This window comes from Oncorhynchus clarkii, unplaced genomic scaffold, assembly GCF_045791955.1.
Source record: "Oncorhynchus clarkii lewisi isolate Uvic-CL-2024 unplaced genomic scaffold, UVic_Ocla_1.0 unplaced_contig_9050_pilon_pilon, whole genome shotgun sequence".
Taxonomy (NCBI): Eukaryota; Metazoa; Chordata; class Actinopteri; order Salmoniformes; family Salmonidae; genus Oncorhynchus; species Oncorhynchus clarkii.
The window spans coordinates 776-24,334 of record NW_027259493.1 but is presented as its reverse complement, the minus strand read 5'-3'; the positions used below and the strand labels follow the sequence as shown (position 1 = coordinate 24,334).

Here is a 23,559-nt window from a genome sequence, read left to right as displayed (position 1 = left end):
GAGTCCTCATCAAGAATGACAATATTTAAGGGGCATGTTTCAGGGGACAGCGACCCCTCTCAGTTGAAGTGGATAGATCTTGGTCCATGTTTCAGGGGACAGCGACCCCTCTCAGGTGAAGTGGATAGATCTTGGTCCATGTTTCAGGGGACAGCCATTTTGTTTTGTGCGAACAGAGTGCCCCATGGTGGTTGGTGGGGTTATGGTATGGGCTGGCATAAGCTACGGACAACCAACACAATTCGTATTTTATCGATGGCAATTTGAATGCACAAAAAATAGCGTTAAGAGATCCTGTTGCCCATTGGGAGGCACATTGACCAACAGATGCATTCCCAGTCATGTGAAATCCATAGAAATCCAACAGATGCACCCCTCATAGACTGGTTCCTCTCTAAGTTTCTTCTTAGGTTCCTGCCTTTCTAGGGAGTTTTTCCTAGCCACCGTGCTTCTACACCTGCTTTGCTTGCTGTTTGGGGTTTTAGGCTGGGTTTCTGTACAGCACTTTGAGATATCGGCTGATGTAAGAAGGACATTTAAATACATTTAAATGATTGATTGACTATATGGTCTTTAGAGGAGTCCCTTTAGACCACATATGTTAAAGTAATTTCACGGAGTGCCGAGTGTCTGAAGGGTTTTCTCTCCTCCCTCGTACCTGATTGATGAATCAAGGTCGGTAATTAGTAAGGAACTTCTCTCACCTGGTTGTCTAGGGCTTAATTGAAAGGGGAGAAAAACGAAAAACCTGCAGACACGAGGTCCTCCATGGAACGAGTTGGACGGCCCTGGTGTAGACTGACTGTAGGAACGGTCCATAGGACAGTCAGTGGGATGATGTGTTGTCTTCATCACTAAATTGGAGTCTCTGTAGTGTTATTTGTATTGTTTTTTTTATTTATTTCCAGACTCAAATAAAAACGTTTTTTTTTTCTTTTTTTTTCGAAAAAATAAAACGTGAAATGATTGAGCACAGAAGAGGCCATTTTCACCACATTGAATCAACCATCTCATATACTGACTACCCATGATGCACGGCGCAAAGAACTGGACTTTATAGTCACTGCCATAGTACATCACACACACACACACAGACACACACACACACACACACACACACACACACACACACACACACACACGCGTGTTCAGGGAATGAGGAGTAGAACGGAAGCTGCGGTGGTGATGGTCTCCACGGTGTCTTTAAAGTCGTTGCCAAAGTAACGCACCAGCAGGAGGTTGAAGATACCCACAATGCACATCAGGAACAGGAAGGACAGGACACGTTTCCCAAACATGTACCCTGGAGTGCTGTCAGACAGAACATACAATACAGTCAGTCAGTTACACACACACACACACACACACACACGTAGACAGGTACACACACACACACACACACACACACACACACATACACACACACACACAGGTACACACACACAGGTACACACATACACACACACAGGTACACACACACAGGTACACACATACACACACACACACACACACACACAGGTACACACATACACACACACACACACACACAGGTACAAACATACACACACACACACATACTTAGGTACACACACACACACACACACAGGTACACACACACAGGTACACACACACTCTCTCACCTCTGAGATGTCTGCCCCATATACCCAACAAAGTACTTCTGTCTGGCCACCAGGTAGACGAGCCCTGCGAAGGCAGCAGGAGCTGAACACACCAAGATCACAGTTAGAGTTAGTCAGGGAATCATACTAGATCACAGTTAGAGTTAGTTAGGGAATCATACTAGATCACAATAGAGTTAGTTAGGGAATCATAGTAGATCACAATAGAGTTAGTCAGGGAATCATACTAGATCACAGTTAGTTAGGGAATCATAATAGATCACAATAGAGTTAGTTAGGGAATCATACTAGATCACAATAGAGTTAGTTAGGGAATCATACTAGATCACAGAGTTAGTTAGGGAATCATACTAGATCACAGTTAGAGTTAGTTAGGGAATCATACTAGATCACAATAGAGTTAGTTAGGGAATCATAGTAGATCACAATAGAGTTAGTTAGGGAATCATAGTAGATCACAATAGAGTTAGTCAGGGAATCATACTAGATCACAGTTAGAGTTAGTTAGGGAATCATACTAGATCACAATAGAGTTAGTTAGGGAATCATAGTAGATCACAATAGAGTTAGTCAGGGAATCATACTAGATCACTGTTAGTTAGGGAATCATAATAGATCACAATAGAGTTAGTTAGGGAATCATACTAGATCACAATAGAGTTAGTTAGGGAATCATACTAGATCACAGAGTTAGTTAGGGAATCATACTAGATCACAGTTAGAGTTAGTTAGGGAATCATACTAGATCACAATAAAGTTAGTTAGGGAATCATAGTAGATCACAGTTAGAGTTAGTTAGGGAATCATACTAGATCACAATAAAGTTAGTTAGGGAATAATACTAGATCACAATAGAGTTAGTTAGGGAATCATAGTAGATCACAATAGAGTTAGTTAGGGAATCATAGTAGATCACAGTTAGAGTTAGTTAGGGAATCATAGTAGATCACAATAAAGTTAGTTAGGGAATCATACTAGATCACAATAGAGTTAGTTAGGGAATCATAGTAGATCACAGTTAGAGTTAGTTAGGGAATCATAGTAGATCACAATAGAGTTAGTTAGGGAATCATAGTAGATCACAGTTAGAGTTAGTTAGGGAATCATAGTAGATCACAATAGAGTTAGTCAGGGAATCATACTAGATCACAATAGAGTTAGTTAGGGAATCATAGTAGATCACAGTTAGAGTTAGTTAGGGAATCATAGTAGATCACAATAGAGTTAGTTAGGGAATCATAGTAGATCACAGTTAGAGTTAGTTAGGGAATCATAGTAGATCACAATAGAGTTAGTTAGGGAATCATACCAGACCACAATAGAGTTAGTTAGGGAATCATACTAGATCACAATAGAGTTAGTTAGGGAATCATAGTAGATCACAGTTAGAGTTAGTTAGGGAATCATAGTAGATCACAATAGAGTTAGTTAGGGAATCATACCAGACCACAATAGAGTTAGTTAGGGAATCATACTAGATCACAATAGAGTTAGTTAGGGAATCATAGTAGATCACAATAGAGTTAGTTAGGGAATCATAGTAGATCACAGTTAGAGTTAGTTAGGGAATCATAGTAGATCACAATAGAGTTAGTTAGGGAATCATAGTAGATCACAATAGAGTTAGTTAGGGAATCATAGTAGATCACAGTTAGAGTTAGTTAGGGAATCATAGTAGATCACAATAGAGTTAGTTAGGGAATCATAGTAGATCACAATAGAGTTAGTTAGGGAATCATACTAGATCACAATAGAGTTAGTTAGGGAATCATAGTAGATCACAATATAGTTAGTTAGGGAATCATAGTAGATCACAATAGAGTTAGTTATGGAATCATACTAGATCACAATAGAGTTAGTTAGGGAATCATAGTAGATCACAATATAGTTAGTTAGGGAATCATACTAGATCACAATAGAGTTAGTTAGGGAATCATAGTAGATCACAATATAGTTAGTTAGGGAATCATAGTAGATCACAATAGAGTTAGTTAGGGAATCATACTAGATCACAATAGAGTTAGTTAGGGAATCATACTAGATCACAATAGAGTTAGTTAGGGAATCATACTAGATCACAATAGAGTTAGTTAGGGAATCATACTAGATCACAATAGAGTTAGTTAGGGAATCATACTAGATCACAATATAGTTAGTTAGTTAGGGAATCATACTAGATCACAATAGAGTTAGTTAGGGAATCATACTAGATCACAATAGAGTTAGTTAGGGAATCATACTAGATCACAATAGAGTTAGTTAGGGAATCATACTGGATCACAGTTAGAGTTAGTTAGGGAATCATACTAGATCACAATAGAGTTAGTTAGGGAGTCATACTAGATCACAATAGAGTTAGTTAGGGAATCATACTAGATCACAATAGAGTTAGTTAGGGAATCATAGTAGATCACAATAGAGTTAGTTAGGGAATCATAGTAGATCACAGTTAGAGTTAGTTAGGGAATCATAGTAGATCACAATAGAGTTAGTCAGGGAATCATAGTAGATCACAATAGAGTTAGTTAGGGAATCATAGTAGATCACAGTTAGAGTTAGTTAGGGAATCATAGTAGATCACAGTTAGAGTTAGTTAGGGAATCATAGTAGATCACAGTTAGAGTTAGTTAGGGAATCATAGTAGATCACAGTTAGAGTTAGTTAGGGAATCATAGTAGATCACAGTTAGAGTTAGTTAGGGAATCATAGTAGATCACAATAGAGTTAGTCAGGGAATCATAGTAGATCACAATAGAGTTAGTTAGGGAATCATAGTAGATCACAGTTAGAGTTAGTTAGGGAATCATAGTAGATCACAATAGAGTTAGTTAGGGAATCATAGTAGATCACAGTTAGAGTTAGTTAGGGAATCATACCAGACCACAATAGAGTTAGTTAGGGAATCATACTAGATCACAATAGAGTTAGTTAGGGAATCATAGTAGATCACAATAGAGTTAGTTAGGGAATCATAGTAGATCACAGTTAGAGTTAGTTAGGGAATCATAGTAGATCACAATAGAGTTAGTTAGGGAATCATAGTAGATCACAATAGAGTTAGTTAGGGAATCATAGTAGATCACAGTTAGAGTTAGTTAGGGAATCATAGTAGATCACAATAGAGTTAGTTAGGGAATCATAGTAGATCACAATAGAGTTAGTTAGGGAATCATACTAGATCACAATAGAGTTAGTTAGGGAATCATACTAGATCACAATAGAGTTAGTTAGGGAATCATAGTAGATCACAATATAGTTAGTTAGGGAATCATAGTAGATCACAATAGAGTTAGTTAGGGAATCATACTAGATCACAATAGAGTTAGTTAGGGAATCATACTAGATCACAATAGAGTTAGTTAGGGAATCATACTAGATCACAATAGAGTTAGTTAGGGAATCATACTAGATCACAATAGAGTTAGTTAGGGAATCATACTAGATCACAATATAGTTAGTTAGTTAGGGAATCATACTAGATCACAATAGAGTTAGTTAGGGAATCATACTAGATCACAATAGAGTTAGTTAGGGAATCATACTAGATCACAATAGAGTTAGTTAGGGAATCATACTGGATCACAGTTAGAGTTAGTTAGGGAATCATACTAGATCACAATAGAGTTAGTTAGGGAGTCATACTAGATCACAATAGAGTTAGTTAGGGAATCATACTAGATCACAATAGAGTTAGTTAGGGAATCATAGTAGATCACAATAGAGTTAGTTAGGGAATCATAGTAGATCACAGTTAGAGTTAGTTAGGGAATCATAGTAGATCACAATAGAGTTAGTCAGGGAATCATAGTAGATCACAATAGAGTTAGTTAGGGAATCATAGTAGATCACAGTTAGAGTTAGTTAGGGAATCATAGTAGATCACAGTTAGAGTTAGTTAGGGAATCATAGTAGATCACAGTTAGAGTTAGTTAGGGAATCATAGTAGATCACAGTTAGAGTTAGTTAGGGAATCATAGTAGATCACAGTTAGAGTTAGTTAGGGAATCATAGTAGATCACAATAGAGTTAGTCAGGGAATCATAGTAGATCACAATAGAGTTAGTTAGGGAATCATAGTAGATCACAGTTAGAGTTAGTTAGGGAATCATAGTAGATCACAATAGAGTTAGTTAGGGAATCATAGTAGATCACAGTTAGAGTTAGTTAGGGAATCATAGTAGATCACAGTTAGAGTTAGTTAGGGAATCATAGTAGATCACAATAGAGTTAGTCAGGGAATCATAGTAGATCACAGTTAGAGTTAGTTAGGGAATCATAGTAGATCACAGTTAGAGTTAGTTAGGGAATCATAGTAGATCACAATAGAGTTAGTCAGGGAATCATAGTAGATCACAGTTAGAGTTAGTTAGGGAATCATAGTAGATCACAGTTAGAGTTAGTTAGGGAATCATAGTAGATCACAGTTAGAGTTAGTTAGGGAATCATAGTAGATCACAATAGAGTTAGTCAGGGAATCATAGTAGATCACAGTTAGAGTTAGTTAGGGAATCATAGTAGATCACAGTTAGAGTTAGTTAGGGAATCATAGTAGATCACAATAGAGTTAGTCAGGGAATCATAGTAGATCACAGTTAGAGTTAGTTAGGGAATCATAGTAGATCACAGTTAGAGTTAGTTAGGGAATCATAGTAGATAAAGAAACATACTGTCAATTTAATTTGTCAATTTTTTTCTTTTTATTATTATTTTTTTTTTACGTGTGTGTGTGTGTGTGTGTGTATGTGTGTGTGTGTGTGTGTGTGTGTGTGTGTGTGTGTGTGTGTGTATGTGTGTGTGTGTGTGTGTGTGTGTGTGTGTATGTGTGTGTGTGTGTGTGTGTGTGTGTGTGTGTGTGTGTGTGTGTGTGTGTGTGTGTATGTGTGTGTGTGTGTGTGTGTGTGTGTGTGTGTGTGTGTGTGTGTGTGTGTGTGTGTGTGTATGTGTGTGTGTGTGTGTGTGTGTGTGTATGCATGCGTGTTTGGCTGGGTTTCTGTACAGCACTTTGAGATATCAGCTGATGTAAGAAGGGCTTTATAAATACATTTGATTTGATTTGTTAGTGATTTACCTTGGTTGAGACACAGCCCAGCACACCACAATACAGCCAGGAATGTAGGGTATGAATCCATGCAGTTACGACTTGGTGGGGGGTTAACACACATAGAAACAGGAGAATCACATTAGGAAATAATTCTCACAGCGATGTATATTGTCCTTCACAAAGAAACCTAACAGAGTCAAGTAAAAGGAAACCACAATTGTCGTAACTGGACTGGTAACAGCTGAGGGGCGGATCCTAAACAGACACGTACGTTCAGTATTCGCTAAGTGACGTCAGAGGAAGTTACAGGATTCACCCCGTGTCTTATGTAGGAAATTATGTAAAAACAAAAACAATGCTGAAAATACCATTTGTTTTACAACCCAGACTGAGTCAACCTCAGATTGAGGCACTGGGGTGAAGCCCTTATTTTTTACTACAAGAGAGGCGTTTCACATTAGTCTGTGGTGTGTGGTACGTGTAACATGCAGTGTTGTGGAACAATGATGAAATTGGACGCAATGAATGACAGAATACCACCCCCCCCCCCCCCCTCCCCTCTCACTGGGTCGGAGGGGTGAAGGGAGGGACGGGTGTTGCAGTAAAAAAACAGCCCCCCCCAAAAAAAAAAAAATTATAATAATAATAATAATAATTTCTGTGTCACACAGCAAACTCAGTTGTATTCACTAGACACCTAACGGATGAAAACTGCTTCCAACGAAGAGGGACTGCCTGTACTTGTCCATTAAGAAACTCTCCGGAAAACATTTCCGGTTGCGAAACATTTTTGCTGTAATGTGGACAACTGAATACGGCAATGTTCCACTACTGATGCATCTTGGGAAGTTGAAGAGACTGGGGACGTGTCCCAATAGGCTGTAGAGACTGGGGGCGTGTCCCAATAGGCTGTAGAGACTGGGGACGTGTCCTAATAGACTGTAGAGACTGGGGGCGTGTCCCAATAGGCTGTAGAGACTGGGGGCGTGTCCCAATAGAATGTAGAGACTGGGGACGTGTCCCAATAGACTGTAGAGATTGGGGGCATGTCCCAATAGGCTGTAGAGACTGGGGACGTGTCCCAATAGGCTGTAGAGACTGGAGACGTGTCCCAATAGGCTGTAGAGACTGGGGACGTGTCCCAATACACTGTAGAAACTGGGTACGTGTCCCAATAGGCTGTAGAGACTGGTAACATGTCCCAATAGGCTGTAGAGACTGGGGGGTGTCCCAATAGGCTGCAGAGACTGGGGACGTGTCCCAATAGACAAGGATGCAGAGACTGGGGACGTGTCCCAATAGACAAGGCTGCAGAGACTGGGGACGTGTCCCAATAGGCTGCAGAGACTGGGGCCGTGTCCCAATAGGCTGTAGAGACTGGGGACGTGTCCCAATAGGTTGTGGAGACTGAGGACGTGTCCCAATAGGATGCAGAGACTGGGGACGTGTCCCAATAGGCTGTAGAGACTGGGAACGTGTCCCAATAGGCTGTAGAGACTGGGGACGTGTCCCAATAGGTTGTAGAGACTGGGGACGTGTCCCAATAGGCTGCAGAGACTGGGGACGTGTCCCAATAGGCTGTAGACTGGGGACGTGTCCCAATAGGCTGTAGAGACTGGGGACGTGTCCCAATAGGCTGCAGAGACTGGGGACGTGTCCCAATAGGCTGCAGAGACTGGGGACGTGTCCCAATAGGCTGCAGAGACTGGGGACGTGTCCCAATAGACAAGAATGCAGAGACTGGGGACGTGTCCCAATAGGCTGTAGAGACTGGGGACGTGTCCCAATAGGCTGCAGAGACTGGGGACGTGTCCCAATAGGCTGTAGAGACTGGGGACGTGTCCCAATAGGCTGCAGAGACTGGGGACGTGTCCCAATAGGCTGCAGAGACTGGGGACGTGTCCCAATAGGCTGCAGAGACTGGGGACGTGTCCCAATAGACAAGAATGCAGAGACTGGGGACGTGTCCCAATAGGCTGTAGAGACTGGGGACGTGTCCCAATAGGCTGCAGAGACTGGGGACGTGTCCCAATAGGCTGTAGAGACTGGGGACGTGTCCCAATAGGCTGCAGAGACTGGGGACGTGTCCCAATAGGCTGTAGAGACTGGGGACGTGTCCCAATAGGCTGCAGAGACTGGGGACGTCTAAGACTCTTACACTGAAAGCAACATGGTGCTAATGTGTGTGTGTGTGTGTGTGTGTGTGTGTGTGTGTGTGTGTGTGTGTGTGTGTGTGTGTGTGTGTGTGTGTGTGTGTGTGTGTGTGTGTGTGTGTGTGTGTGTGTGTGTGTGTGTGTGTGTGTGTGTGTTCACATATGTATGATTTATGATGCTAACAAAACCATCTTAAATGAGTCCTCCCTACAGAGCAGAGACAGGATGTTGGGCCACTGCTTCCTTGCTTAATACAAGAAGTACATCAGTGCAATAACGATGGCCTCCTACTAACAAACTCAAGCAACATTTCTGAGTTTACCCTCTGTTTCTGCATCTCTCCTACAGCCCCAGGGCAGTTCCACACAGTAAACAGAGTCTAGCCTCCCCTACAGCCCCAGGGCAGTTCCACACAGTAAACACTGTCTTTATTATCAGGTTATGGCTTGTCTATTATCAGGTTATGGCTTGTCTCGTATCAGGTTATGGCTTGTCTAGTATCAGGTTAAGGCTTGTCTATTATCAGGTTATAGCTTGTCTATTATCAGGTTATGGCTTGTCTTATCAGGTTATGGCTTGTCTTATCAGGTTATGGCTTGTCTCGTATCAGGTTAAGGCTTGTCTAGCTAGTATCAGGTTAAGGCTTGTCTAGTATCAGGTTATAGCTTGTCTATTATCAGGTTATGGCTTGTCTTATCAGGTTATGGCTTGTCTTATCAGGTTATGGCTTGTCTTATCAGGTTACGGCTTGTCTAGTATCAGGTTATAGCTTGTCTGTTATCAGGTTATGGCTTGTCTGTTATCAGGTTATAGCTTGTCTTATCAGGTTATGGCTTGTCTGTTATCAGGTTATGGCTTGTCTGTTATCAGGTTATGGCTTGTCTTATCAGGTTATGGCTTGTCTTATCAGGTTATAGCTTGTCTAGTATCAGGTTATAGCTTGTCTATTATCAGGTTATAGCTTGTCTAGTATCAGGTTATAGCTTGTCTATTATCAGGTTATGGCTTGTCTTATCAGGTTATGGCGTGTCTAGTATCAGGTTAAGGCTTGTCTAGTATCAGGTTAAGGCTTGTCTAGTATCAGGTTAAGGCTTGTCTAGTATCAGGTTAAGGCTTGTCTAGTATCAGGTTAAGGCTTGTCATATCAGGTTATAGCTGGGTACACGGGGGTAGTAGCATTTGTGTAAATGTAATAAGCTGTAAAGAAGCAGGGAAATAATGACTAGCAGGAGCCATTATTACACATCGCTACAATGATACCTCCTTGTAGAAGGTAGGTACTGCGGGTCTCGACAGAGATCATTGTAGCCCAGTCAGCATTTTTCATGCTGCGGTTGGGAGACAGAGAACTTTGGAATTAAAATTTTAAAAAATTGTTCCGCAGATAATTTGGAAAGGGCCATCTTTCTGCTTTGTATGCGTTAGCTTTACCTATTGTGTTAAAAACACATATTTGTTGCATTATTCATAAAACTCTCAGAATTCACTGCTTCAAGTGAAGTGGACTACTTCTCCTCTGATAGTTGGGTTTGGGAGATCAAGTGCACCTAGTAAAAATAGAAACGGCTCTTTTCCAGGAACCTGTCATTCAAAGATAATTCGTAAAAAAATCAAAATAACTTCACAGATTTTCATTGTAAAGGGTTTTAACACAGTTTCCCATGCTTGTTCAATGAACCATAAATAATTCATGAACATGCACCTGTAGAACGGTCGTTAAGACACTAATAGCTTGCAGATGGGAGGCAATTAAGGTCACAGTTATGAAAACTTAGGACACTAAAGAGGCCTTTCTACTGACTCTGAAAAACACTAAAAGAAAGATGCCCAGGGTCCCTGCTCATCTGTGTGAAAGTGCCTTAGGCATGCTGCAAGGAGGATTGAGGACTGCAGATGTGGCCAGGGCAATACATTGCAATGTCTGTACTGTGAGACGCCTAAGACAGCGCTACAGGGAGACAGGACGGACAGCTGATCATCCTTTCAGTGGCAGACCACTTGTAACAACACCTGCACAGGATCGGTATATCCGAACATCACACATGCGGGACTGGTACAGGATGGCAACAACAACTACCCGAGTTACACCAGGAACACACAATCCCTCCATCAGTGCTCAGACTAGGCTGAGAGAGGCTGAGCTGAGGGCTTGTAGGCCTGTTGTAAGGCAGGTCCTCACCAGACATCACCGGCAACAACGTCGCCTATGGGCACAAACCCATCGTCACTACCAGACAGGACTGGCAAAAAGTGCTCTTCTCTGACGAGTTGCGGTTTTGTCTCACCAGGGGTGATTGTCGGATTTGCGTTTATCGTCGAAGGAATGAGAGTTACACCGAGGCCTGTACTCTGGAGCAGGATCGATTTGGAGGTGGAGGGTCCGTCATGGTCTGGGGCAGTGTGTCACAGCATCATCGGACTGAGCTTGTTGTCATTGCAGGCAATCTCAATGCTGTGCGTTACAGGGAAGACATCCTCCTCCCTCATGTGGTACCCTTCCTGCAGGCTCATCCTGACATGACCCTCCAGCATGACAATGCCAACAGCCATACTGCTCGTTCTGTGCGTGATTTCCTGCAAGACAGGAATGTCAGTGTTCTGCCATGGTCAGCGAAGAGCCCAAATCTCAATCCCATTGAGCACGTTGGATAGATCTTAATGGCCACCCATGAGCGTAAATGTCATCCCAATTCATCATATTAAGTTTGCATACTGCATTTACACTTTTCTGTATTTCTTTAGCACAGTATTCTATAATATTAAGATGATTTATTATAATAGGGTATACCACATTGTTGCATCCTATTAATTGGATTTACATTTAGGGAACTCGTACACTTCTGTAACTTTCATTGAAGCTGCAAAAATGTAAACGTTCAACCTTAACATGTGATAACTATGCAACAGAACAGATGGACAGGAATGACATTTACTCTCATGGGTGGTTCAAAATAACTATCTGAAAGCCACGCCCCTGCTAAACTACGCCTCCAGTCTTTTGATCTGACCTGCTGGGTCATTATCTCAGTAACCCAGCATCAATAACCCAACACCCAACACCCAGAACAAATAACCCAGCACCAATAACCCAGCAGCTGTTAGCGATAACAACCCAAGTAGTGGCCCAAAGCCTGCAACCCAGCAGTAGAGTCAACCAAACTACCCAGCAGTAGAGTCAACCAAACAACCCAGCAGTAGAGTCAACCAAACAACCCAGCAGTAAAGTCAACCAAACAACCCAACAGTAGAGTCAACCAAACAACCCAGCAGTAGAGTCAACCACACAACCCAGCAGTAGAGTCAACCAAACAACCCAGCAGTAGAGTCAACCAAACAACCCAACAGTAGAGTCAACCAAACAACCCAGCAGTAGAGTCAACCAAACAACCCAACAGTAGAGTTAACCAAACAACCCAGCAGTAGAGTCAACCAAACAACCCAACAGTAGAGTTAACCAAACAACCCAGCAGTAGAGTCAACCAAACAACCCAGCAGTAGAGTCAACCAAACAACCCAGCAGTAGAGTCAACCAAACAACCCAGCAGTAGAGTCAACCACACAACCCAGCAGTAGAGTCAACCACACAACCCAGCAGTAGAGTCAACCAAACAACCCAGCAGTAAAGTCAACCAAACAACCCAGCAGTAGAGTCAACCACACAACCCAGCAGTAGGATCAACCAAACAACCCAGCATTTTTTTGTGTTGAAAATAAAAAGTCGTCCTCTTAAGGTAGGCTATATGCTAATTGTCTTCATAAAATATAGGCTATATGCTAATCGTCCTCCTAAGGTAGGCTATATGCTAATCGTCCTCCAAAAAGGTTGGCTATATCCTAAATGCTAATAGTCCTTCTAAAAGGTAGGCCATATCCTGCATGCTAATCATAAAAGGTAGGCTATATCCTATATGTTAATAGTCCTCCTAAGGTAGGCTATATGCTAATCGTCTTCATAAAATGTAGGCTATATGCTAATCATCCTCCTGAAAGGTAGGCTATACCCTAAATGCTAATTGTCCTCTGAAAGATTGGTTATATCCTATATGCTAATCGTCCTCCTGAAAGGTTGGCTATATCCTATATGCTAATTGTCCTCCTGAAAGGTTGGCTATATCCTATATGCTAATTGTCCTCCTGAAAGGTTGGCTATATCCTATATGCTAATCGTCCTGCTGAAAGGTTGGCTATATCCTATATGCTAATCGTCCTCCTGAAAGGTTGGCTATATACTAATCGTCCTCCTGAAAGGTTGGCTATATCCTATATGCTAATTGTCCTCCTGAAAGGTTGGCTATATCCTATATGCTAATTGTCCTCCTGAAAGGTTGGCTATATCCTATATACTAATCGTCCTCCTGAAAGGTTGGCTATATCCTATATGCTAATTGTCCTCCTGAAAGGTTGGCTATATCCTATATGCTAATTGTCCTCCTGAAAGGTTGGCTATATCCTATATACTAATCGTCCTCCTGAAAGGTTGGCTATATCCTATATGCTAATTGTCCTCCTGAAAGGTTATCTATATCCTATATGCTAATCGTCCTCCTGAAAGGTTGGCTATATCCTATATACTAATCGTCCTCCTGAAAGGTTGGCTATATCCTATATGCAAAACGTAGCTCAAGAGAAAGTGCAAGTGTCCACTGTCATCATTCTTGCTGCTTGAAGCTCAGTATCCATACCTGGTAGATAAGTTAACCCACTGTTCCCCGGTAGGCCGTCATTGTAAATAAGAATTTGTTCTTTAACTGACTTACCTAGTTAAATGAAGGTTAAAGGTTCAATTTAAAACTTGAAAAAATAGATCAGGTACACGTGTAATTAGAGTTGGTCAATGGGCGGAGAAGCACGGCACAGTTATCTTTCAAAGGAAACGTACTTCCTAAATAAGATTAGGTTATAGTTTACCACATTGCCTGGAAATAAATATTGATCACCCATACTTGTATCTGTCTGAAATCCGTCCAACTCCTCAAAGGTAGCCCATAAAACGTAGCTAAAGAGAATACATCAAACTACATCTAGCCTATTGGCTGACACAGCCCAGTAATACAGATAGTCAAATATAATCGGCCACATGAGAATCTGCGACCATGACTAGCAAGTGAGCTGTGTCACATATGGCTAAAATAACGTTGCGTGACTGTGGTCGGGTTCGGGAGCAGTTCGTTCCTACGGTTGCGGGTGGTTTATGAAAAGCTGAGTGTGCGTGCGGGCAGACCTCTACCTCTTTGTTATGACTTAGTTCATATTGTAAATACACAGGGAAAAACTATCGTTGTGCATATAATACTAAAATGGAGTGTCTCGGATTTGAAAGTACAGAATAATCCGAAATGCTCTCAGACCAGGTTGTGTACATTGAACAGATGAAGTGTGCGCACGCATGGTGTATGTGCTAGAAAGTCACTTACTTGGCGCAGGACACTCTCTCAAAAGCAGAAGTGTTGGCGTGGTGCTCTTTACCCTCCCTCTCTACCTTCGTTGCAAAGAAAGCTGGAAATCACACGACAGATTTAAAAAAAAAAAAAAAAACACCAACGGTCAGAAATGTATACTTCATCATCGATCAGAGAAGCAAAGAAACATCGTTGATTATCAAGTGATATACAGCAAGCCATATTATTCAACTGAAAGCATCATCCGAAAAGTTCAATGATGAATACATTTTACAGTATAAACAGACAGAGAACATGTCACCACTAATATCGACTATTATTCTAAATCACACACAGTAGCGGGCTACTTTACAATAGTCCTCCTCACGTCTATATTTATAAAGGTATCTATCTATCTCAATGAGACTTACTGGTTCAAATAAAATATATGTTGTAATTGATAAATAAAGTTGATTTATCCTCTCACTAACGATGATAATTTTGGCACTGTAACTACACCACAGTTATGTCATGCTGAAACAGGAAAGGGCCTTCCCAAAACTGTTGCCACCAAGTTGGAAGCACAGAATCATCTAAAATGTCATTATATGCTGTAGCGTTAAGATTTCTGTTCACTGGAACTAAGGGGCCCGAACCATGAAAAACAGCCCCAGAACATTATTCCCCCTCCATCAACATGTACAGTTGTCACAATGCATTGGGGCAGGTAGCGTTCTCCTGGCATCTGCCAAACCCAGATTCGTCTGTCGGACTGCCAGATGGTGAAGCGTGATTCATTACCCCACAGAACGTGTTTCCACTGATCCAGAGTCCAATGGTGGTGAGCTTTACACCACTCCAGCCGACGCTTGGCATTGCGCATGGTGACCTTAGGCTTGTGTGCGGCTGCTTGGCCATGGAAACACATTTCATGAAGCTCCCGACAAACAGTTCTTGCGCTAATGTTGTTTCCATCGGTAGTGAGTGTTCCAACTGAGGACAGACGATCAATGAGTGTTGCAACTGAGGACAGATGAATTTAACATGCTACGCACTTCAGCACTCAGCGGTCCCGTTCTGTGTGCTTGTGTGGTCTACCTTTTCGTGGCTGAGTCGTTGTTGCTCCTAGACGTTTCCACTTCACAATAACAACACTTACAGTTGACCGGGGCAGAAATTTGACAAACTAACTTGTTGGAAAGGTGGCATCCTATGACTGTGCCACGTTGAAAGTCACTGAGCTCTTCAGTACAGGCCATTCTATTGTCAATGTTTGTCTGTGGAGATTGCATGGCTGTGTGCTCAATGTTATACACCTGTCAGCAACAGCTGTGGCTGAAATAGCCGAATCCACTAATTTGAAGGGGTGTCGACATTCTTTTGTATATATAGTGTATATTATTTATGTCAATGGCACCTCCTAGCTGAAATACAATAAAGACTGTCATAAAAAAAAAATATATTTGCATTTATATAAAGTTGATTCATTCTCTCACCATTCTGCAGGACACTGAGGAGGGTGACGAGGACCAGGAGGAAGATGTGTTCTACCACTACGGACAGCATGACTCAGAATGGAGGGATGACGGAGGGAGAGATGGCGCGAGAGGGAGGACAGGATGTTTGAATATAAGGACGGACGAGGAGAGACAACAGTTATAACATCTCTCTCTCTCTCTCTCTCTCTCTCTCTCTCTCTCTCGCACTTCCTGTTACATAGTCTGTTTGTTTCCTCTATTTGGTTTATGGAAATACACTCAGAAATTCTTGCCTCACCCACTATGAAAAAGGTTTGCAGTCAGACAGAGTACAGTAGAACTCATTCAGACAGAGTACAGTAGAACTCATTCAGACAGAGTACAGTAGAACTCAGACAGAGTACAGTAGAACTCAGACAGAGTACAGTAGAACTCAGACAGAGAACAGTAGAACTCAAATCAAATGAAAATACTTTTCTGTTTGCCATAAACTTCGGAAACAGCTGGTGTTGAATAACAGTGAAATGCTTAGTCCAACTTATTGGTCCTTTTCAAACAATGAAGAGTTAATGGTAAAGATATATATATATATATATATATATATATACATAGTGTTCGCGGGGACCGACATGCCAATCAACCTGCTATCTGCCAATCACGGGAATGCCTGGAATGTTCTGATGCCGGGCATCCTGGCGGTTGGCGGAGTGGCGTGGAGGGGGCGGGGCATTGGAAGTTAAGGTTTAGCCTTTGTTCTCTCTCTTACGTCTGGGCTTCACAGGAGAAGGTCACGCTTGGTTTGTGGGGTATCTTTCATTTATTTGGCGTGAGCTAAGGCCAACCAGTAGCCTGTGTAAAGTTGGGTTAATAAACCGCCAATTCGTAACTCAATCCTCTGTCTGGACAATTGTTCCTTTATGATCTAGTCAGGTCATTCCAATATATATATATATATATATATATATATATATATATATATAATTACAGTGTCCTGAAAATACCGTTTTTTTTACTGCAGTAATTTCGCAGTAGATTCATAATCAATCCGTCATATGTATTGGTAGTACAGCATTTACTGTGATGCGGTCTCTGCAGAGACCAGGGCATTCACATTGCATTCAATGGAGAGAGACGCAATGCTACTCGCCTCATGTCATGACTATGAAAACTCCAGACAACTGCGCTATTAAGTTTTTTTCTCTCAAAGTTGTCGGAACGTCACGTGTCCTACTTATACCAGTACACTCGCAACAACTTAAGCATTACGAAACTTATATTCGATCAAATAAACCTCATAGCAAATGAGCCATGGCCTCAATATAAAAACGTATTTGAGAGTGTACTGAAACAATGAAAAGACCGCCACCTGCTGGAGGGAAACAGATTTTCCTCCGAGTTGGGCCTCTCTCTTCCTCTTCTTCTCTGGCTATGGGGAGACCTGCGCATTGGTACAACATTTGGGAGATGCACGCGCTGTTTACTCCACACCCTCCATACAGAGCCCCTTTCTCGCATTGAAGGATCAAGCATAAATCGGCTTTTAATAAGGGACTGGTGTGTGTGGTTGATAGGCCTACCAACTCCCCTTTCTCTTCTGGAAACATTAGAACACTGCTGTATCGAAGAAGTACAGCAGCATCCCATATGGTCTAGCGGTTAGGATTCCTGGTTTTCACCCAGGCGGCCCGGGTTCGACTCCCGGTATGGGAATGAGTGTTTTGTTACTGTTCTTACTTCTGAATAGATATTTTATATTTATTTAACTAGGCAAAATCTTATTTTACAATAACGGCCTACTACGGACAAACCCTCCCATAAACCCAGACGACGCTGGGCCAACTGTGCGCCGCCTAATGGAACTCCCGATCACGGTCGGTCGGTTGTGATACAACTCGGGGTTTATCGGCTTTAGCACCGAGTTGCATTTGTTTACATATTTCTACAATGACGCCTGCATCCATCACGTTCCAATTGGCGACGAGTATTCTGCGCGAAAAAAAACAAGATAGTCAAGTGGATATTAAATAAATCAGTCTAGATCGTACTGACGGTTATATTATTTTGAGAATATGTCCTACCATTAAATGAAACATTGATCCCGCCAACTGATAAAAAATGATTTACGTAGCATCAGTGAAAAGCCGAGCATGGGGAAAATGGATATGCTCTTTCGCATGTTCTCCACTAGGTGGCGTCCTAGCACCGTCGAACAGCCGGACCTGGTAAATTAAAGTTACGCTACTCTTAGCTTCATTTTATGATCAGAATAAGTGGTAGTTGAACTACTTAACGACTAAATATTATAAATTAATTGTTAACACATTTTATCACCCTGTAATTATAGACCACAACTACAAAAAGCTACAGTCGGTTTGTGCCATCACGCCACTCCTTGCCATGGCAACAGACCGGAACCAGGCTAGTTGATTCTCACAAATCCCCCCCCAAGACGTGATTTCCTGTAGACTGACAGTATGGTCATGTGACACTGAGCATTTTGTATCCTGATTGATTGGCTATTAGAATTCACAGTATATTCTTTTCCACTTGCTACCATACAAAAAAAAAAAGATAAGATTAGGGAAAAGGCCTTTAGACCATCAATGATCCTGTCCAGGGGGTGTAAAGATACATCACGCAGACTCAAATATTAGATAAGACCTCCGTTTAAAGAAAACATTTGATTTTATTAGAATTATATACAGCATCCAATCCTGTACAACATTTTACAACGGTCACTTTTTGTATTACAAAAATTACACTCAAAAACAAAATCGATGGACAAGATCAGAGTTCCGACCACCACTAAAACACGAACCCAGCTTTTTATCCTTAGTTGTCAGGCTTTTATATCCTAGTTCAGGCTTTTATATCCTAGTTCAGGATTTTAAATAAATTCAGACAAAATGTAAATACAAAGGCAAACTAAAGCAAAACAGTATCATGATTTCTCCAGAACATTCCGAAGCAGGATCAGATCACTCGCCTATTAACCTTACAGAACCGTACAGAACCTTACAGAACCGTACAGAACCGAACAGAACCTTGCAGAACCGTACAGAACCTTACAGAACCTTACAGAACCTTACAGAACCGTACAGAACCGAACAGAACCTTACAGAACCGAACAGAACCTTACAGAACCTTACAGAACCGAACAGAACCTTACAGAACCTTACAGAACCGTACAGAACCGAACAGAACCTTACAGAACCGTACAGAACAGAACCTTACAGAACCGTACAGAACCGAACAGAACCTTACAGAACCGTACAGAACAGAACCTTACAGAACCGTACAGAACCGAACAGAACCTTACAGAACCGAACAGAACCTTACAGAACCGTACAGAACCGAACCTTACAGAACCGTACAGAATACTCTGAAACAAGCTCTATATTTCACATTCGTTTAAAAGCCTCAATCTGTCTATTATTTTTTTTTTGGGGACTTGAGGACCTTATAGGACCTGGTCAAAATATAGTACATAGGGAATAAGGTGGCATTTAGGACAAAGCTTCAATGAGTATCGACGTTAAACCGTATTCAACTTCACAACATTCTTTTAGAAACAAGTAAACACATGAATGATATGGGAGTGTTTATTTTAAATGACTTGCTGTTAAGATTCCACTTTGTGTGACACATGCTACCAAATAACAGAACGCACGCACGCACGCACGCACGCGCGACTGAAAGGTGTAGTAGCATGTCGTTTCTCCTAGCAACTGTCCACGTCTACACTGGCAACTCTACTTCCTATATATAGTGACCTAGTCAACGAATTAGACATGAGAATATTTTTCGTTGAACAGGATACTGTAATACTGACCAGGGAGACATCCGAGAGGTCGCCACTGATCTGAGCTAAGCTTCGATGTTTAAGCTCAGGGGTTTGGTAAGCAGATAGCAGATCCTAGACCTGTGGTTAACGAAGCCTAAAAGAACAGGTCGAAAGCACTGAGTGCTTCCGTCTCCATCTGCTGATTGGCCGACCCCGATATGAACTCCTCAAGGAAGTTCTCACCAGAGGTCATGATGGCCCCATCTAGACCAGGCAGTGGCATTACTACACCGTGATTGGCCGGTTGTAAGGTCGCAGGGGTCATCACCTGTGAGGCTCCACCAATCGCATTCCCCCCACACGCCAAGTTCCCTCCCCCTTCTTGCCCATTGGTGGTGAGCATATCCAGGAAGCCCGTGCTGTCCGGTGATAGATTGCTGGCAGTCGTCGCGGGCGACAGAAGGTCGGCGAAGAACTCATCGTAGGCGGGGCTGTCGTAGGCGGAGGTACTGGAGCTAACAGTAGAGGGGGAGCGAAGGTCGGCGCAGTCTGATCCGTGGGTCACTTCCTGTCCTACTGCAGCCGCCTGGAAACCCAACTTCTGATTCAGCTTCTCCAGTTTCTTCTTCTTGGCTTTCAGCTTCTTCAGCAGCTTGTACCTGAGGGCTTCTGTCTCACTGAGGCCGGCCGGAACCTTCGAGACCTGGCCACCGGGGCCTTGATTCCTGGAGGAAGAGATTTTATGGAGCTCCGTGACTCCCGGAGAAGAAGGAAGTGAGGTCATGATAGGATACGCTGCAGCAGTGTTGTCGATAGGGGGTTTTCGCGAGGCGAGGGCGCCAGGCTGACTTGGTGTCTTCCAGACGCCATTTTGAGGGTCAATTCTTTGAGAGAGGAGCTGGGTTGGAGGTGAAGTCTTGGAAGAGACATTGTTTATGTTTGTATTTACGTTCCTGCTCCTGGCCTGGAACCCTCCGTACATCTCGGCAGCCTTCACCGGCAGGGCCTCGTTGTCCTCCTTACTGAGTCTGGCTTTGGGGAGAGGAGGAGGCTTCTTCAGCCTGGTGTCTGGGTTGGGGGGAGCCATCTTGGGGGTCTGTCGGCTCTGTGAAAGCTGCTGGAACCGGTTGGGTGTCGAGTGGTTCAACTGACTGGGTTGTCTCTGGGTGGCGGGGGGAGTGGGGGTGGCGGTGGGGTGGCGGCTGAGCAGGTACGACCAGTGGGAGTTGGGGTGCGGTGGCGGAGGGAGACCAGGCGTGCTCTGCGGAGAGTTGGGGGTTTTGGGGTGGGGTGGGGGAGGGAGACCAGGCATGCTCTGAGGAGAGTTGGGGGTATTGGGGTGGGGCGGGGGAGGGAGACCAGGCATGCTCTGAGGAGAGTTGGGGGTTTTGGGGTGGGGCGGGGGAGGGGGAGGGAGACCAGGCATGCTCTGAGGAGAGTTGGGGGTATTGGGGTGGGGGCGGGGGAGGAAGACCAGGCATGCTCTGAGGAGAGTTGGGGGTATTGGGGTGGGGCGGGGGAGGGAGACCAGGCATGCTCTGAGGAGAGTTGGGGGTTTTGGGGTGGGGCAGGGGAGAGGGAGGGAACTCTGGTGCTGTGGGGCTGGGATCCACATATGATGGTGACATCATAGATACAACGGAAGGCATGATTATTTCACCACAGCTTCCAGAAAGTGCCGTTGTTGTTGTTGTTGTGACCACCTTAGCTGCAGCAGCAACTGGAGCGTTGGACGCCATTTTAGGTCTATTGCTGCTTCTCCTGATCCTGGGAGGACTAGGAGTGAGTCCTTCAGAGTCGGTCTCAGACGGAACGTCACTGCTGTCAGGGAGAAACTCACTGGCCGTATCGGGAGACGTTGGCCTTTCAGTGAGGTCTTCATCGTCTGTTTCAGAGTGCGTTTCAGATTCAGTGGGTATTTCATGGGCAAGTGGGAAGGTCTCGGATCTAGGAGCCGAGAGAAAGCAGACGTCTCTTCCATTTTGTTTGGGAGCCGGGGTGCCGTCGTCCAACGGCCTGCTCTCGGAGTCCATTTTGACTTCTACGAGCGTCAGGGTGACGACGTCATCGTGGGAGAGGCCTTCGAAGGTGTCGAGCAGCGTGGCAGAACCGATGGACGGGTCACCGGCTGTTACCGTGGTGTCCATGTCGTCATTATCGGCGTTGTCAGACACCGTCAGCGCCTCGACAACGGCCGTGTCATTGAGAGGGAGGGGGAGAGAGAGGTCGTGAGAAGAGAGGTTGTGAGACCAGGACTGGAACGGTACATCAGCCAGCATGGAGGTGGAACCGACGATGATGGGAGAGTTACTCCTTAATGTGGTGTCCATATTGTTATCTATGTAGTCAGCCGTTATGGTGGCGTCCATGTCAACGTCGGCAGAGACCGGCTGAGAAAGGTCTAGAGATTCATTAACGACAGAGATCTTGGCCAGGTGAGGTTCTTTCTGTATCAGGGAAGTGCTCGTCAGGTTTTCGGGAGGAGAAGAGCAGGGTGTCTGTGGGTCGTCCGGTCGGTCTGTCTCCAACTCCCAGAAGACAACATGGATCTCTCTAGGCGGGACAGCCAGCTGGGTGTGCGAGACACAGTCAGGATGCTTCAGGTCGTCGAACTCTAACCATGATCCTGTTGGAAGAGAGAAGGTTAGGAATGGGTTTTATACAGTTACTAGTCACAGAGGAATGGTTAACATGCCCCCTTCTCATTCTTCAGTAGCAGGAAGGTGCTGAATCCTTGTGATAAATAAATGGATTATCGAAGGTATTTCTGGTGCTCTGTCCGTTGTCTTTTATAGAGTTACCCCCAACACAACGTAAAGAGTCCTACCGATTGGCACTTTATAAACGAGACACATTATTGGACAGACTGACTTTTCACTTCTAAAAATCTAGATTTATTTATATCCATTGATAATGGAAGTATGAATAAAAATGAATAAAATTCACTCAGTGACCAGTAAACAACAACAACAACAACGATACTAAGTAAGGAATCGCCCGAGGGGACAAATACAAGTTGTACCTGAATTGAGTTGAAACAGACATTAAATTTAATAAATTAAATACCAACGGACCGTCAGGGATGCGTATCCAGCTGACCAGATGGTTGAGCGGCTGGTCGTACTGCAGGACGGTGGTGATGGAGTATCTCTGCTGCTGGAAGGCGAAGGAGTACGCGCTGAGGTCGTTGTCAGGGAGACCTTCCGCAAAGTGTAGCACAAACACAGGAGACAGCCTGGAAGAAACGACACAGGAAATGTCGGGAAACAGAAGTAGAGACAACACTCTTCTCTTCTCCTCCTCCTCCATGTGCACTAACTGAATAAATAGGTAAAGGAACAGAGAGAGACCAGAGAGAACAGACACGGAGAGAGAACAGACAGAGAGAAGAGAGACAAGACACAGAGAGAGGAGACAATAGACACAGAGAGAGGAGAGAGACAATAGACACGGAGAGAGGAGACAATAGACACGGAGAGAGGAGACAATAGACACAGAGAGAGGAGAGAGACAATAGACACGGAGAGAGGAGACAATAGACACGGAGAGAGGAGACAATAGACACAGAGAGAGGAGAGAGACAATAGACACGGAGAGAGGAGACAATAGACACAGAGAGAGGAGAGAGACAATAGACACGGAGAGAGGAGACAATAGGCACAGAGAGAGGAGACAATAGACACGGAGAGAGGAGAGAGACAATAGACACAGAGAGAGAAGAGAGACAATAGACACAGAGAGAGAGGAGACAATAGACACGGAGAGAGGAGACAATAGACACGGAGAGAGGAGACAATAGACACGGAGAGAGAAGAGAGACAATAGACACGGAGAGAGAAGAGAGACAATAGACACGGAGAGAGGAGAGAGACAATAGACACGGAGAGAGGAGACAGACAATAGACACGGAGAGAGGAGACAATAGACACGGAGAGAGGAGACAATAGGCACGGAGAGAGGAGACAATAGGCACGGAGAGAGGAGACAATAGGCACGGAGAGAGGAGACAATAGACACGGAGAGAGGAGACAATAGGCACGGAGAGAGGAGACAATAGACACGGAGAGAGAGGAGACAATAGACA

At 43.5% G+C, this 23,559-nt stretch overlaps 2 protein-coding genes and 1 non-coding gene across 3 annotated transcripts; 1 reads left to right on the top strand and 2 right to left on the bottom strand.

Annotated features, from left to right (window-relative positions):
- Positions 1–923: 923 nt before the first annotated feature.
- LOC139400244 (arachidonate 5-lipoxygenase-activating protein-like) lies at positions 924–15,844 on the bottom strand. Its single transcript, XM_071145227.1, has 5 exons — positions 15,710–15,844; positions 14,250–14,331; positions 6,709–6,779; positions 1,641–1,722; positions 924–1,311 (listed from the first exon to the last, which is right to left on the bottom strand). Exons 1-5 carry the CDS (start codon positions 15,777–15,779, stop codon positions 1,149–1,151), a joined length of 468 nt encoding a protein of 155 aa, XP_071001328.1. The 5' UTR covers positions 15,780–15,844; the 3' UTR covers positions 924–1,148.
- A 1,485-nt stretch (positions 15,845–17,329) lies between these two features.
- trnae-uuc (transfer RNA glutamic acid (anticodon UUC)) lies at positions 17,330–17,401 on the top strand. The gene has a single exon. It is a non-coding gene; the product is annotated as a tRNA-Glu (tRNA).
- A 1,657-nt stretch (positions 17,402–19,058) lies between these two features.
- Positions 19,059–22,710, bottom strand: LOC139400243 (SUMO-specific isopeptidase USPL1-like; the record flags this gene model as incomplete). The annotated part of the gene is made up of 3 exons (XM_071145226.1): positions 19,059–20,844; positions 20,900–22,101; positions 22,550–22,710. Coding segments are annotated over 3 exons (2,578 nt in total), but the record flags the coding sequence as incomplete, so codon positions are not given.
- Positions 22,711–23,559: the final 849 nt, after the last annotated feature.

Bases quoted from the DNA above. Each gene is read 5' to 3' on its own strand.
- LOC139400244 (XM_071145227.1), bottom strand. From the start codon at position 15,779: ATGCTGTCCGTAGTGGTAGAACACATCTTCCTCCTGGTCCTCGTCACC. The intron at 6,780-14,249 runs GTAAGTGACTTT...CCCCCCACCAAG, and splicing joins GAGAGAGTGTCCTGCGCCAA to TCGTAACTGCATGGATTCAT. The intron at 1,312-1,640 runs GTGAGAGAGTGT...TCTGTCTGACAG, and splicing joins ATGGGGCAGACATCTCAGAG to CACTCCAGGGTACATGTTTG.